The sequence below is a fragment of the Saccopteryx bilineata genome, chromosome 7 (assembly GCF_036850765.1).
Source record: "Saccopteryx bilineata isolate mSacBil1 chromosome 7, mSacBil1_pri_phased_curated, whole genome shotgun sequence".
NCBI lineage: Eukaryota > Metazoa > Chordata > Mammalia > Chiroptera > Emballonuridae > Saccopteryx > Saccopteryx bilineata.
This window is the reverse complement of record NC_089496.1, coordinates 24,798,509-24,812,403: the sequence shown is the minus strand read 5'-3', so window position 1 is coordinate 24,812,403 and position 13,895 is coordinate 24,798,509. Positions and strand designations below refer to the sequence as shown.

The 13,895-nt window shown below is 37.7% G+C and overlaps 1 protein-coding gene across 1 annotated transcript; it reads right to left on the bottom strand.

Annotated features, from left to right (window-relative positions):
- Window positions 1-234: 234 nt before the first annotated feature.
- Window positions 235-4,817, bottom strand: GNG11 (G protein subunit gamma 11). The gene is made up of 2 exons (XM_066238810.1): window positions 4,297-4,817; window positions 235-665 (listed from the first exon to the last, which is right to left on the bottom strand). Exons 1-2 carry the CDS (start codon window positions 4,390-4,392, stop codon window positions 540-542), a joined length of 222 nt encoding a protein of 73 aa, XP_066094907.1. The 5' UTR covers window positions 4,393-4,817; the 3' UTR covers window positions 235-539.
- Between the last annotated feature and the right edge of the window lie 9,078 nt (window positions 4,818-13,895).

Sequence of the window (13,895 nt, the reverse complement as noted above, 5' to 3'; positions counted from 1 at the left end):
CTCTGGTTGCGGCACAGCGACGCCCCAGAGGGGCAGAGCATCGCCCACTGGTGGGCAGAGCTTCGCTCCTGGTGGGCATGCCGGGTGAATCCCGGTCGGGCGCATGCGGGAGTCTGTCTGACTGTCTCTCCCCGTTTCCAGCTTCAGAAAAATACAAAAAAAAAAAAAAAAAAAAAAGTAAATGGAAAAAGAAAAAGAAAAGAAAGAAAGGGAGCCTTCTTAAATTGCCAACACTCATTTTCCAGAGGTAAAACTTTATTTGAGACATTGAGAAATATACTGAAAGAGGTGAGTCATGCACAAGTAATGTTCTTATTTCCATAATTGTACATTTAATACTCTCTGCCCTCTTAAAAGGGGTGGGTAGTGAGCAAAGATGAGAAGCATACAGCTTTTATACAAGACCATATCTATATAAGTGCTTAAGAAAGTCCGCTTAAATTTAGTTTTTCCTTCTATAAAAGGCATGTCGGTTTCATTTTGGAGAACTCAAACAAGCTAGTTCTTCCACTGAGGATCAAGTTTCTCCCCAGAGTTACTTAAGAAATAACGCAGCTGCCTTTTTCCTTAAAGGGATTCTTGTCTTCTGGGATTCCTTTCACCAGAGGATCCTCTCCAGAACGTTCTTCAATGTAGTTTTTTATTTCTTCAGAACATTTAGACACCTTAAGGGAGGAAAAAAGATAAATTAGGTGAGGATTGTTCAAACTTTATTATCATCTTTTATGGAAATTAATATAACTGGGTACAACCAGCATATATGAGCCTAAAAATATTAGAGGGCAGCATGAAGCATATATGATGTAATAAATGATACCGTCTATGGAAAATAGATTTCTAACTGACCACAGTCAAAGAGTTGGAAAGTCACTGTATTAAATAAATTACCGTCAGCAATTTCTATCCCTTGTGCCACATGTGATTTCCTTCCTCTGCTGGAACAGTTATGACGTGTCCACAACATTTTAGGAACTAAACCATACCCTTTCAATTTTATATGCTGATGAACAGGTGCAGTAGTAAATGCCCAAGTGCCCTGGGTGTGTGCCATGTTCTGCAATTTCACAAAATGATAGAAGCCTGGGAGGAAGTCTGACTCTGGAAAAGCAGAAGGCGCTCAGAATTTCTTCTTGTTAGCTGTTGGAGGGCAATGATTATAATAAAAGAGGCTTCTTGTGCTAATCTGAGACTCTTGTGTGGATGTAATCATTTTAAACTTTGTCTGAAATGGAGAAAGAATGAAATAGTTTCTTTTAAAAAGTTTCTCCTTAAGAGACAGGTTGCAAGAATGAGTAAAAAAAAAAAAAAAAAAAAGGACTAAAAAGGAAAGGGAAAAAGGGACTTGTGTCTTAATGAAGGCTTCTATTACTAGTAAGAAATTAGAAGTGACAATTATAGAACTCACGCAAACTCCAATGGAGACCACTTAAAACTAGACAAAAACGTTCCCACTGAGTTTGTAATCTAGATTAGTAATCTTCACACTGTTTTAATGATGATCATTAAAACATGTTTGCATGTGTACCCCAAAATGTATATAATTATTTACTTATAAATAAGTGCAGCTACTACTGTGTCAGTATAGCATTTGTAATTATAAAACACAACCTGGAAATTATTTAAAAATAGAGATTTAAAACTAAGCAAAAATAGAAATTTTAATAATTTACTCCCACACCCCAAAGACAAGGCCATTGATCTAAAATTTAAAACTGGGTGATGTAGGCTGACCTGTGGTGGCACAGTGGATAAAGTGTCCACCTGGAATGCTGAGGTCTACAGTTTGAAACCCTGGGCTTGCCTGGTCAAGACACATACAAGAAGCAACTAATACAAGTTGATGCTTCCCACTTCTCCCTCCCTTTATATCTATCTTTCTTTCTCTTCCTCTCTCTCTCTCTCTCTCTCTCTCTCTCTGTGTGTGTGTGTGTATGTGTGTGTGTGTCTCTCCTTCCACCCCTGTTTAAAATCAATAAATAAAATCTTTTAAAACTATTTTAAAACTAGGTGATGTAATTATATGCCTTAAAATGTGGCAAAATAAAATCTTTCAAGTACCATTCTTTCAGGTAACATCTGCTGCCCATTGCTGCCGATATTCTAAGTGTCTAAGTGAATTCTCAGAAGTGATGTTGCAAGTATTCATAACTCGGGGTCTGTGGCCCCAGAGAAATTTATGGATCAGATATAAGTCTCCCTAAATTATATATGTTCTTAACGGGGCTTCTTCATTAGATTTCCAAGGAGATCTGTCACCTCCAAAGTACTCCCTGGTGCATTTCCTGCCATAATCAAGGGGAAATGTTTGAACAATAATTAGCTGGAGCCAGAATCCAGCCTGTGAATTTTGTGTCTTTGGGCTGAGCAGAGCACACAGTTCAGACATGAACAACTGATTGACAGAATAACAAACCGACATCAGAAGATGTCTTAGTAACTGCCCCAGCAATATCTAGGGCCCTTAATGAGGAGCTAGTCAGCCTCATTGGGGTTCAGGTTTTTTGTTTTGTTTTTTTAATTCTTAAAAGTAAGAGGGTTGAGTGATCTCTAAAAGCCACAGTATTTATCTAGCACTAATACTCTATAATTCAAAGAGTATTATAAAATATGTTTGACTATTATTATTAGAACTTTGATGGCTCTCCCTCTAGCTCCTAAGCCCGCCCTTGAAATATCCTCTCCCTGTGGCCTATAGTTGGAGTTTCTGATGTTGGAAAGTCGATCTAGCAGGGTGTGTCCTAGACATGGACGTTAGGGAACTGGCAGAGAGGACTTGCTAATGAATGATATTTCCATGGTCAGCTGTGTCCAGGCCCTGCCCAATTTCTAATTGGAAACTTTAAATAACTAGAAAACATTTGTCTCTCTTTCCCCCTATAACTTCTACATAGTGATACCAGATATTAAGATGTTCCAACTTTTCAGACAACGCTTTACTTCAGTATATGCAACTCTGTTTTGTATGTAATCTCTAAAGGTTATTGTGTGAAAAAACGAAGAGGCCAGCACAGGCTCTACTGCTGGGCTTTGCCACCCACAAAGTGGGTCCCTTAAAGTTTCAAAAACAAGAAACATTGGGTCTCATAACTTTGTTTTTGCCTTTAAACACAGCAGTGTTTTTAAAGTCACAAAAACTTTCAACATGGATAGAAAGAACTTTGCACTCCAAAATCTAGAAAGTGTAGAGTTTGGGACGGGAAAGATTAAATTTGAGAAATGTGTTAAGAATAAACCTCAAAAAAGTCTGCACCATTTCCAAACATCACTCAAAATCTGCATCCTGAGTAACAAGACTCTTGGCATGAAGAAACTATACTTAGCAGGGTGGTAAGTGAGCATTTTTACCATACCTCCTTAATTTTTGTTTTTCTTCATTTTTTTTTCTAAAAATAAACCACAGAGAAATAAAGTCAGTTTAATTTTTTTCCCTCCTGTATTGGAAAGACTAGATCTTTTCCCTGAAAAAAAAAAAATCACCAATTCAAAAACAACCTATTCCCAGACTTTGTTGGTTGCCTGATTGAGGAAAAAAGGAAAAAACAAAGTTCCCCTATTACTGTAAGAAAATGAAGTAAAAATTACAATATCTCTAACAAATTTCAGTGTAGACTTCTGAACACTGGGGCATTCTCACTGAATCTGTCATCCATTCTGGTGGCCTCTGCACTATTTCATCATGATCACTAAAAAGAACTTTCATATGCACCTCAGTATATGTGTAATTATTTATAAATAAATAGATACTATCATATTAGTTCATTTCTTATAAAACATAAAGGGGTGAGAGATACAAATAAATATAGAAATTGTAATGTTTTGCTTCCAAGCCCCCAATTATACGTTCATTGCACAGCTCTGGAGAGTCCTGGTGAAATTCCAAACTAGGTATTTCAGGACTTTAAATTATGATTTAAAAAAAAAATCTTTTCGATACCATTCTTGCCATAATGAAAAAGATCAAGGAACTTTCTGCCTTCTTCCTATAGCTTGAGTTTTTAAAACCAACTGTCTTAACAGCAGCCAAAATTTCTTGCGTGTTTTCCCCAGCCTGGGCCCCTCAGGTGTTCTGACATTTAGCTTTAAATTACATTGCTGATCAGATCCTGCTCTCTCCTTTACCTTCTAGGACTTCCCCACATTAACTGGAAGTTCCCAGGCACCACCAAATCCCTACTTTAAGGGAAGCTGCAAAAACAAAACAACAACAGCAAAACGACTTGTTATAGGGCCACAAACCCAGAAAAGCTGGCCCCGGTTTATTTCACCGAAGGAAATGTTCTGGGACCGCCAACTTACCTGTTGTCTCTGCAACTTCACTTCTTTGCGAAGTTGCTCAACTTCCATCTTCAGCTTTTCCTTTTCTGGCAAATCTTCGATGTGCAGGGCAGGCATCTTCGCCCCAGAACTGGGCCCAGGGACAGCTCTGGAAGTGGAGCGGCTGGAAATGCTGAGAAGCAGGGCGCGTCCCCAAAATAACTGTGGTGCCTGCGCACCCCGCCCGCGCGCCCGCGCAGCACGGGACCGCCTCCCCACGCGGTGGTCCCCAGCGCCCCGTGCGCTCAGCTGCCTCCCGGCGGTCTCTTCAGGCCAGCCCTGCCCAGCGTCCCGGAGTCTGAGAACCCTGACCTCTCTGAGTCCCCACACCCCAGGAGGCCTGTCCCAGGGACCTGGGGAGGGGTCAGCCCAGGGACCCTGGAAAACTGCGCTGCCGGGTCTCCCGTGGGGATGTTGGCCCCGGCCCCGTGCCCGCGCGGTACAGCCCTGTGCTGGGGTCTAAAGATCGGGTTGCGTTAGCTAGCCCTCTTCCCTGGAGAAACAACAAGTTTTACTTTTTGTTCCTTTTTTTTTTTTTTTTCTTCTTTCCCAAGTCATATCCGGGTTTTGTTTGTGAAACAAGAAAAGGAGGACACTACTCGGCAGGAAATAACGGACCTTCACTTCTCCAAGAGTTTCAAAAATATACCGCATGGAACTTTCCCCCAGTTACACGCGCATTTATTGTGGAAACTGTGGACGCTTTAAGAAAAGAGCCAGATGGAAAATAAAACTGAGCTGTGATCTCACAAACACCCTCCACATCTCCTGATGTCAGCCATCCAGTGTTACGCTTGGGAAGGAGTCACACACATTCTGGGATACAACAGAGATCAGGGTATGAATACAGTGTTATTGACAACTCGCAGGGGCATTTTCTGAGATGAAATAATCGTCTGCATCCTCAACAGTAGAGTTCGTGTTTTTTCTACAGGGGAGTGTTTTGCAATAACTGAAGAATAAGCGGATGGGGATACCAGCGATGCGAGAGCAGGAATCTTAACATTTTTCCCCAAAACATTTTCTCCATCTGCCAATGTTTGGGTGACACTTGACACCAAGGAGTTTGAGTTCCTTATTCACATAGTAGTGGTTGCTCCACTTTCTGGAAAGCACTATTCGTCTAGTGGACTCTGTAAAGCCAGAAAAAGTGAGGTGAAGAAAGTTGTGTGCAATATACACTTTCCCTTGGACTATAAAGTAAAACCTTGGTAGGGATGTTTACGAAAAATAAAGCATGAATGCAAGAAACCTTCCCGAGTAGTCAGATATTTCTCTTTCTCTCAGGGCGTTACCTACTGCTTACAGAGTCAAATTGAGGTTCAGAGTGGAGGCACTAACTGAATATTTCAGGGCACTTGCCCTTAGACACCCTACTTGCCCCCCATTTTGTAAGCAGGGATGTTGTTTGTCCAAAAAACAAAACAGTGATCTACTTGCTGAGTACTGCTGGGTTCTAGTCCCAGCTCTGACACTGGCCATCATTGAAAAAGTTTGCTATTTTTTCTCTGAATTTTGGTTTTCTAACTTGTAAAATATGTAATGGGGTAGGGAGAGGTGAATTAGCCATGGTGGGTTTTGTTTCTAATCATGTTGATGTGTCTATATCTGAAAAATCACTTTCACAAAGAAAAATGTTAGGAGGGTCTTTTTCTGTATTAGAAATATTAAACATTTCAGGGTCTCCCATGCTCAAAGAAGTTAGATAAGCTACTGGAGTTTTCCTTGTTAGTAAGCAGTGAGCCAAGACAAAAACTCGCATGTTTTCAGAACCCACGCAGTTTTGTTTATTTCTTATTCTCCATTACTTGAATTTGAATTGGTTAAAAATAGCTAAAATAAATTAGTGAAATAGGTAATGTGGCCTAAAATAAGTTCAGCATCCAAATTAAATCAGTTGGTTAAGTAAATGAATGTAAATGTGTCTGTTCCAAATCATCAAAATAGAATTATTTGGGTCTGGAAATTTCTTTCCTGTGAAATTATCTAATTGCATGTAGGTAAAAATATTTATAAATGTATAATGGTTCTTTAATTTCTTCCACAGTGTTATGAGACTTAGAGATGAAATAAATATTATTCTATTTTCTTTTAGGTTTTATCCTTACCAAATAATTCACATGCTAATGTCATATTTAAGTAAGTTGATTGAATTAAAATAAACTGGGAAATGCTAAAATCTCATGATCACACAGCATTTTGAAAAATATTTTGTTAATTAGTTTTAAATGGTAAAATGATAGTATACACTTACAACACACACACACACACACACACACACACACACGAGTATGTAGTCCCCTATTCCTAAGCATGGAATTTACCTTCTAGAGAGCAACCACCGTAAGCAATTTTTCATGTATTTTTGCAGAAATATTACATCAACAAATTTTTTCAACAAACTTAAAAATTTATGTCAATTATCCAAATGTACTTTTAGCATCTTATACAGCTAGTGCTTGACTTACTACCATGATCGTTCCAACAGACCAATCGTAACACGGTTTGGTCGTAAGTTGAGTAGGCTATGTGTACAGTACTGTAAAATGATGTTATAAAAATCTTTAAGTCATATTTTATCATAATTTTCTGTGTATAAGTGCATGCTGGCATTCATTTCCAAAATAATCCAGTTTCATCAACATTGAAAATCTGTTCTGCTAGATATCCTTCACTGTAATTAATTCATCCAGACTATCAACAAACTTGCGTGCTCCTTCCTCATCCGCACTCGCTGCTTCTCCAGTCACTCGAACACTATGCATTTGGAATCTTTTCTTGAATCTCTGGAACCAGCCAGTGCATGCTACAAATTCTTGACTGTAATCTTCTCCAGCCCGCTCCTTCAGCCTATTTCAGAGTCTGAAATAGACTTCTCGCCTTCATCTGCACAGTAAAAAGACTTAATGGTGTCCGTTTTTGAATTTGATCTTCCATCCAAATATATAGCAATTTCTCCATTTCGTGGATGGGCTCGCTTCGTTGCACTGTTATAACTGTTGATCACATGGGTGCAGAACATTTCACAGCTTTCCGAATTCTTTCTTTATCTTTCAAAATCTTCAACACAGTCGAGTGTGATAACTTTGTATCACGTGTGATCACATTCACTTTCTTTCCTCCTTCATACTGCTTAATTACCTTCGTTTTCGTGTTGAGATCCATGGCCTTTCTTTCCTTCTTGGCAGGATGAGGTGTAGACAAAGACAATTTCCTCTTGGTAGACATCTTGGGAGGGGTTTGACGAAAAATATCCAAGACACAAAACACGAATTGCTGTACTGAGTCTGGGATAACAGTTGAAATGGTTCACGCAGAGATGGTAGTGCTACCGGAAGCTGGTCCGCACTGTCATTCGCCCACTTGGGCAACGCTTGCGCTGCCAGACGCAAAGCAGTTGTGGCTAGTGATTGTGGTTGTAAAGTCGAATGGTCATAAGTTGAATAGGTTGTAAGTTGATCAATACCTGTATATAGTCTACATATTACCCCTGATAAAAATTAGTGTGCAAAATAATATGTGTAGAAACTATTCTGCAGTGAAAATGACAGGTGTAATCAGAAATGAACTTTCATTATCCCACCATCTTGTGACAAATGTTTTAAAGAAATTGCTAGTTATAAAAGCAATCACGGGGATATAAAGTACAGCATAGGGAATATACCAATAAAGTTGTAATAATTACGTATGGTGTCAGATGGATACTGACTTATTAAAGTTATCACTTCATAAGTTATATAAATGTTTAATTACTATGTTGTACACCTGAAACTAATATAATATTGTATGTCAACTATAAATGAAAAAAAATTTAATCATTGGTTACATAATTTTTGTTACAAAAGAAGTAATCTGATTAATAAAAATAATATTAACCATGTGATTATTTTCACTTTTCAAATACAAAGGAGCAAAGACCATGAAATATTTACCTTGAATGCAAAGAAAAAGAAAGAAAAAGAAAAACAATTCTTTGACTATTTGATGTATTAAATATGTTGTTAAAAAATCCACATAAAGAAAACTATAAAAGAAATTTGAACCAGTTTTATCAGTTTTGATTTTATACTAACTAGAACTCAAAAAGACCTGGGTTCTTATTTTGTAATTTTTGCAAGTCATAGATTATTTTCTGCCTCTGTTTTGTTAATGTTAATAAATTAGGTTACCTTCCAAATTATGCTCCTCTAAAATTTATAAAGTAAAAATGGTGACTGTTTAGGCCATTAAAATGATGGTTTTTTAAGGAAAGTTTTTAACACACATTTTATGCACTTTTGGTTCATTTGATATTTGGTTCAATTTATTAAAACAACCACATGGAAATTTTCCTGAACTGACCCAGTCTATGAGACTAGGTGCAGAAGATTCCTTTTCTAGATGGAGATAATGAGAAATCACAGATGACAGGTATCTGATGCTTCAGTTACCTTAACGGCTCATAATTCATGATATCAAAATGATTTATTTTATCAATTATGTTTGTACAAGACTTTAATTTTCATGGAATATAATTGGTCATTCTTATTATTCAATTTATTGTTTTCCTCTTGTTAACATATTCTTTTAGGAATTTAGAAAGCTTGATATTCGCCTTGCTTTGAAATGTTGCTAACATCAATCAATCCAAAAGATAACAATGGTGAGTTGTTTTATTATTTTTTTTACTGAAACTTAAACTCATCTATGTATACAGAACACCCTGAAAGTGTGAGTATCTCAAATGATATAATAAGTATGGATAGGTTACACAGTCTCACTAATGATATCAGGAAGTTTTGTTGAACAGCCAAATGCTAAGGCTATTGCCTAAAGTATTTTTTGTTTCCCTATAGCTTTACCTCATTCCATTTAACCTAGTAGTCAATGTCCCTGAAATAACAACTTCGGGGGAATAAAAAGAGTCATTCTCTGCCACTTGTAGCTGTGTAGGCAGTGAGATGGTCATGATTTCATTTCCTTCCTCTTGGACCATCTTTCTTTATACTTCCTTCCTATGATTTTGATCTTATTCAAAATCCTTCTGACAATCTGTATTTTTAAGCAAGAGGAATTTTACTCTACTGCTGACTTCACTAATAAGACAATAAGTATTCTGAATTATTCAATATAAAAGTACTGCTTTGCCTCCTTTTAATTGAATCAAACACTTATAGAATCAATTAAATTGTAGAGACAATTTATTGGTATGGCAGTTTCAAAGACAATCAGAACTTCTGGCTTGGGAAATTTACAATATACTATCAAAATTAAGACAACTATACCAATTAGAGAGAGCACAGTAATGTTAAATGACTTAAGAGATATACAGTACCCTTGGGATGGAGTGAGAGACAGAGGAGATCATTTTTACTAAGCCTCCAAAGAGAGAATTTTTTAAAACTTTATTGATTTTAGAGAGACAGAGAAAGAGGAGAGAGAAGAGTAGAAAGCATTCATTTGTTGTTCCACTTAGTTGTGTACTCACTGGTTGTTTCCTGTATATGCCCTGACTGGGGATTGAACCTGCAACCTTTGGGTTTCAGGACAACACTTTAACACTTCCATCTAACCAGCTGAACTAACTGGCCGGGGTGAAATAGAATTTCAAAAGGCTGAAATGAGATGGAGTGGAGGAACATATCAGGTAAAGAGAATGGTATGACTAAACTCTAAAAGATGGGAAATGGAAGTGTCATGTCAGGGATTATTTAAGTTTGTTGACTACAGGAAGTCTACAGTGTTTATAATAATAGAGAATATCTATTAGGTTTTCTTCTATATGCTCATATCTTTGATCTAGTGATTTTAAATATTCATACAATGGTTCATCCTAATCCCCCATTTTATACATGAAAAATAAAACTGATGTTCAAAGAGCTGTTCAAATTACTTGTTCAAAGCCCTTAACTAGAATGTATGTGAGCCCGGGTATTAATTTAGAATAGTCTGGTTCCAAAACGAAAGGGAGAAGTGTTAGTTAGGACTATATGTCTAAATTCCATAACTAAAACTTTGTATTTTTTTTTTAGTTAGAAAAAAAAGATATGGAACATTTAATTAACACTAAATTGCACATGGAAAACCCCTAGAGACAGACCACAATTAAACAAACAAATACAGTGGTACCTTGAGATACGAGCAGACCAACATATGTTTTTTTTTTAACATACGAGCTGCAACTTGGTCCATATTTTTGTTTGAGATACAAGCAAAATTCTGAGATACATGTCATAATTCAGGAAGCTGCTGCTAGTTGGCACATTGGTGCACAGGTCCAGTATCAGCAGCACAACACAGCATCTTGTTCTTTCTCATGTGTTACCCACAGAATCAAGTCAAATCTTGTGCACTGTACTCGTTCTTGCATCATTTTTGCATTTTTTACTAACTTTTTTTGTGTGCTATCATGGGGCCAAAGAAAGTGAGTGTAAAGGACAGTGGTGAGAAGAAGAAGAGAATGATGTCAATAGAAGTAAAGCAAGAAATAATAGAAAAACATGAACATGTTGTACGAGTGACTGAACTGGCAAGGCTGTATGACTGCAATACATCTATAATTTGTACTATCCTTAAACAAAAGGATGCCATCAAAAGCGCAAATCCAGCGAAAGGAACTACAATTTTGTCCCAATTAAGAACAAATATCCATGAAGAAATGGAGAAGCTTCTGCTGGTGTGGGTGAAAGAGAAAGAGCTGGCAGGAGATACAGTGATGGAGACTGTAATATGCGAAAAGGAATGTATTATTTACAGCGACTTGAAGAAGAAACAACCATCAACCTCAAAAGAGGCAGCAGAAGATACATTTAAGGCAAGTCACATCTGGTTTGAAAATTTCAAGAACAGATCTGGCATCCACTTGATGGTGAGGCATGGTGAAGCTGCAAGTGCTGACGTTAAGGCAGCTGAGGAGTACATCACACGTTTTGCTGTGCTTATTGCAAAGGAAGGCTACATCCCACAACAAGTGTTCAACTGTGATGAATCAGGATTGTTTTGGAAAAAAATGCCCTGGAGGACTTTCATCACCACAGAGGAGAAGAAGCTGCCAGGCCATAAGCCCATGAAGGACCATCTGATCCTTGCATTGTGTGCAAATGCTAGCAGTGACTGTAAAGTAAAGCCACAGCTAGTGTATCATTCCAAAAATCCTCGAGCCTTTAAGACTCACAAGATTCTTAAAGAAAAACTGCAGGTTATGTGGCATGTCAATGCTAGGACATGGGTTACGTGGCAGTTTTTTATTGAATGGGTAAATCTCGTCTTTGGTCATGCAGTAAAAAAATATCTTCAAGAAAATAAACTCCCGATGAAAGCATTACTAATCCTTGAAAATGCTCCAGCTCACCCACCTGGTCTTGAAGATGACATTCTCGATGAGTTCAAATTCGTGAAAGTCCTCTACCTCCCACTCAACACGACTTCAATCTTGCAACCTATGGATCAGCAGGTCATTTCCAACTTTAAAAAGCTTTACACAAAGCACTTGTTCCACTGCTGCTTTGAGGTGACTGAGAATACAATTCTAACCCTTCGAGAGTTTTGGAAAGATCACTACAACATCGTGATATGTTTACACATTATTGACTTGGCATGGCAAGAAGTTACAAGAAGAACCTTGAACTCGGCATGGAAAAGTTATGGTCTGATGTTGTTGCAGACAGGGACATCAAAGGATTCGAACCAGAGACTGAGACTTAGGTAGAAGCATTGGAGGAGATTGTGTCCCTCGGAAAGTCGATAGGTCTGGAGGTAGATGAGGGTGATGTAAACGAGCTCGTCAAGGAACATGAGGAGGAACTCTCAACTGAGGAGTTGAAGGAGCTACTGATGATGCAACATAAGGAGCTTCTGCAAGAGATTAGTAGTGAGAAGGAAGTGGAGTCAGAGGAAGTGATTTCTACAAGTGAAATTAAAGACATGCTGGCAATGTGAGAGAAGCTTTCAAGTTTCATAGAAAAGAAACACCCAGAAAAAGTTTCAACTGGTCGTGCTTCAGCACTTTTTAATGACACTTGTCACATTTTAAAAGGCAGGCAAAAGCAAACCTCTTTGGATAGAATTTTATTCAAAAGTCCTGCTAGTGAAAGTGCTGAAAGTGCAGCCAAAAAGGCAAAAACAGGTGATGATTAAATGAAAAATATGTAATGTTAAGCTTAGGTTAAGTTTAAAGTTAAGAAAGTGCATTTTTTTACAATTAAGTTTTTGTGGTTTCATTTTAACTAAAGAAAATGCAGGTTTGGTTTTGTTTAAAGTAAAGAAAATGCAGTTTTAGTTTAGATTTAGTGTTAAGAAAGTGCAGTTTTAGTTTACGTGTCTACAGTGCCTGCATCCCTTCCTCCCTCCCTCATTTTCCGCCATTCACCTCCACTAGCCGCACTCGTCTGTCTCCAAGGTAAGAATACAGTACTAAATAACACTTTTTCTTTTATTTCATATATTTTGTTATGCATTAGTAAAGTATACATGTGCATTTCTTAATTAAAAATGTCTTTTTTTATAATTTAGGATGGTTTGGGGATGTTTCACAGGGCTGAAACAGATTAAATCTATTTCAGTTTATTTTAAATGGAGAAATTTGTTTGATATATGAGTTGACTGACTTACGAGCTCGGTTACAAAATGAATTAAACTCATATCTCAAGGTGCCACTGTAAATAAAACATCTAGTATGCTAGATGGTGGTGGGCGCTATGGAGGAAAACAGAGGAAAGGGAGAAAGGATGTACTGGAATGGGTGGGGGTTGGAGAGGGTGTTTGTAATTCTAAACAGTGGAAAAAGAATCAGTTGTTAAAAAAAAAAAATCAGTTGTTAAACAGTGGAAAAAGAGCCTTTCCTAAGGAAAAACAGATGGGATTCTGGTAGTATATCCTAGAAATCCTTACTACTCAAAGCATGTTTGGTATGTGGTAGTGTTTGGTTCACCATTCGGCCAGAGATCCAGAGCCTGGATCTGAGAAATTCACCAGTTCCTCTCTCTGAGCCTTGATTTTCTTCATTCCAGAATGAGATAGTTGGACAACAGTCAATAGATTTTTGTTGAGCATTTACTAAAGCCAGAGTGTGAGAGAACTGTGACAGGAGCCAAACTTGGGATGACAAATCATCTTCATAGTCCCTTCCAGGCCAAATAATAGATCATTCTTATTCTTTTTTTAAGATTGATAATCAATTAGCATTTCTGATCGCAGATATCCAAAAATAGCACTGTAAATGGGCCAGAGAAGCAAGGAAACACTAACAACAAAAATAGTTGCCCACTTGGGGTCATGAACACTTGTCATTTGTTACAGAAGCAGAGGTTATTAGTCATTAGCACAACTGTAGTGAAATTTGGCTTAGGCAACTCAGTGTGATGCCAGGAGGAAAACAATTAGCAGGATGATGAAGATGATAGCTATTTTTCTATCGTCTTGCATTTTCACTGCTACAGAAAAAAGAACGGTGCTGGTGAGAGCATCATCTTGGGGATGGGATGGAATAGCAGATATTTTATTAAAGGATTCTAGACATTGTGTCTAGTTCTATTATCATTCCTGCAATAATGCTAACACTTAATAGGTCTTACTATGTATGTGCCAGGTATAATAGTTCATCC

Coding starts and splice junctions, on each gene's coding strand:
- GNG11 (XM_066238810.1), bottom strand. CDS start 4,392: ATGCCTGCCCTGCACATCGAAGATTTGCCAGAAAAGGAAAAGCTGAAG. Junction 666..4,296: donor TGAAGTTGCAGAGACAACAG/GTAAGTTGGCGG, acceptor TCCTCCCTTAAG/GTGTCTAAATGTTCTGAAGA.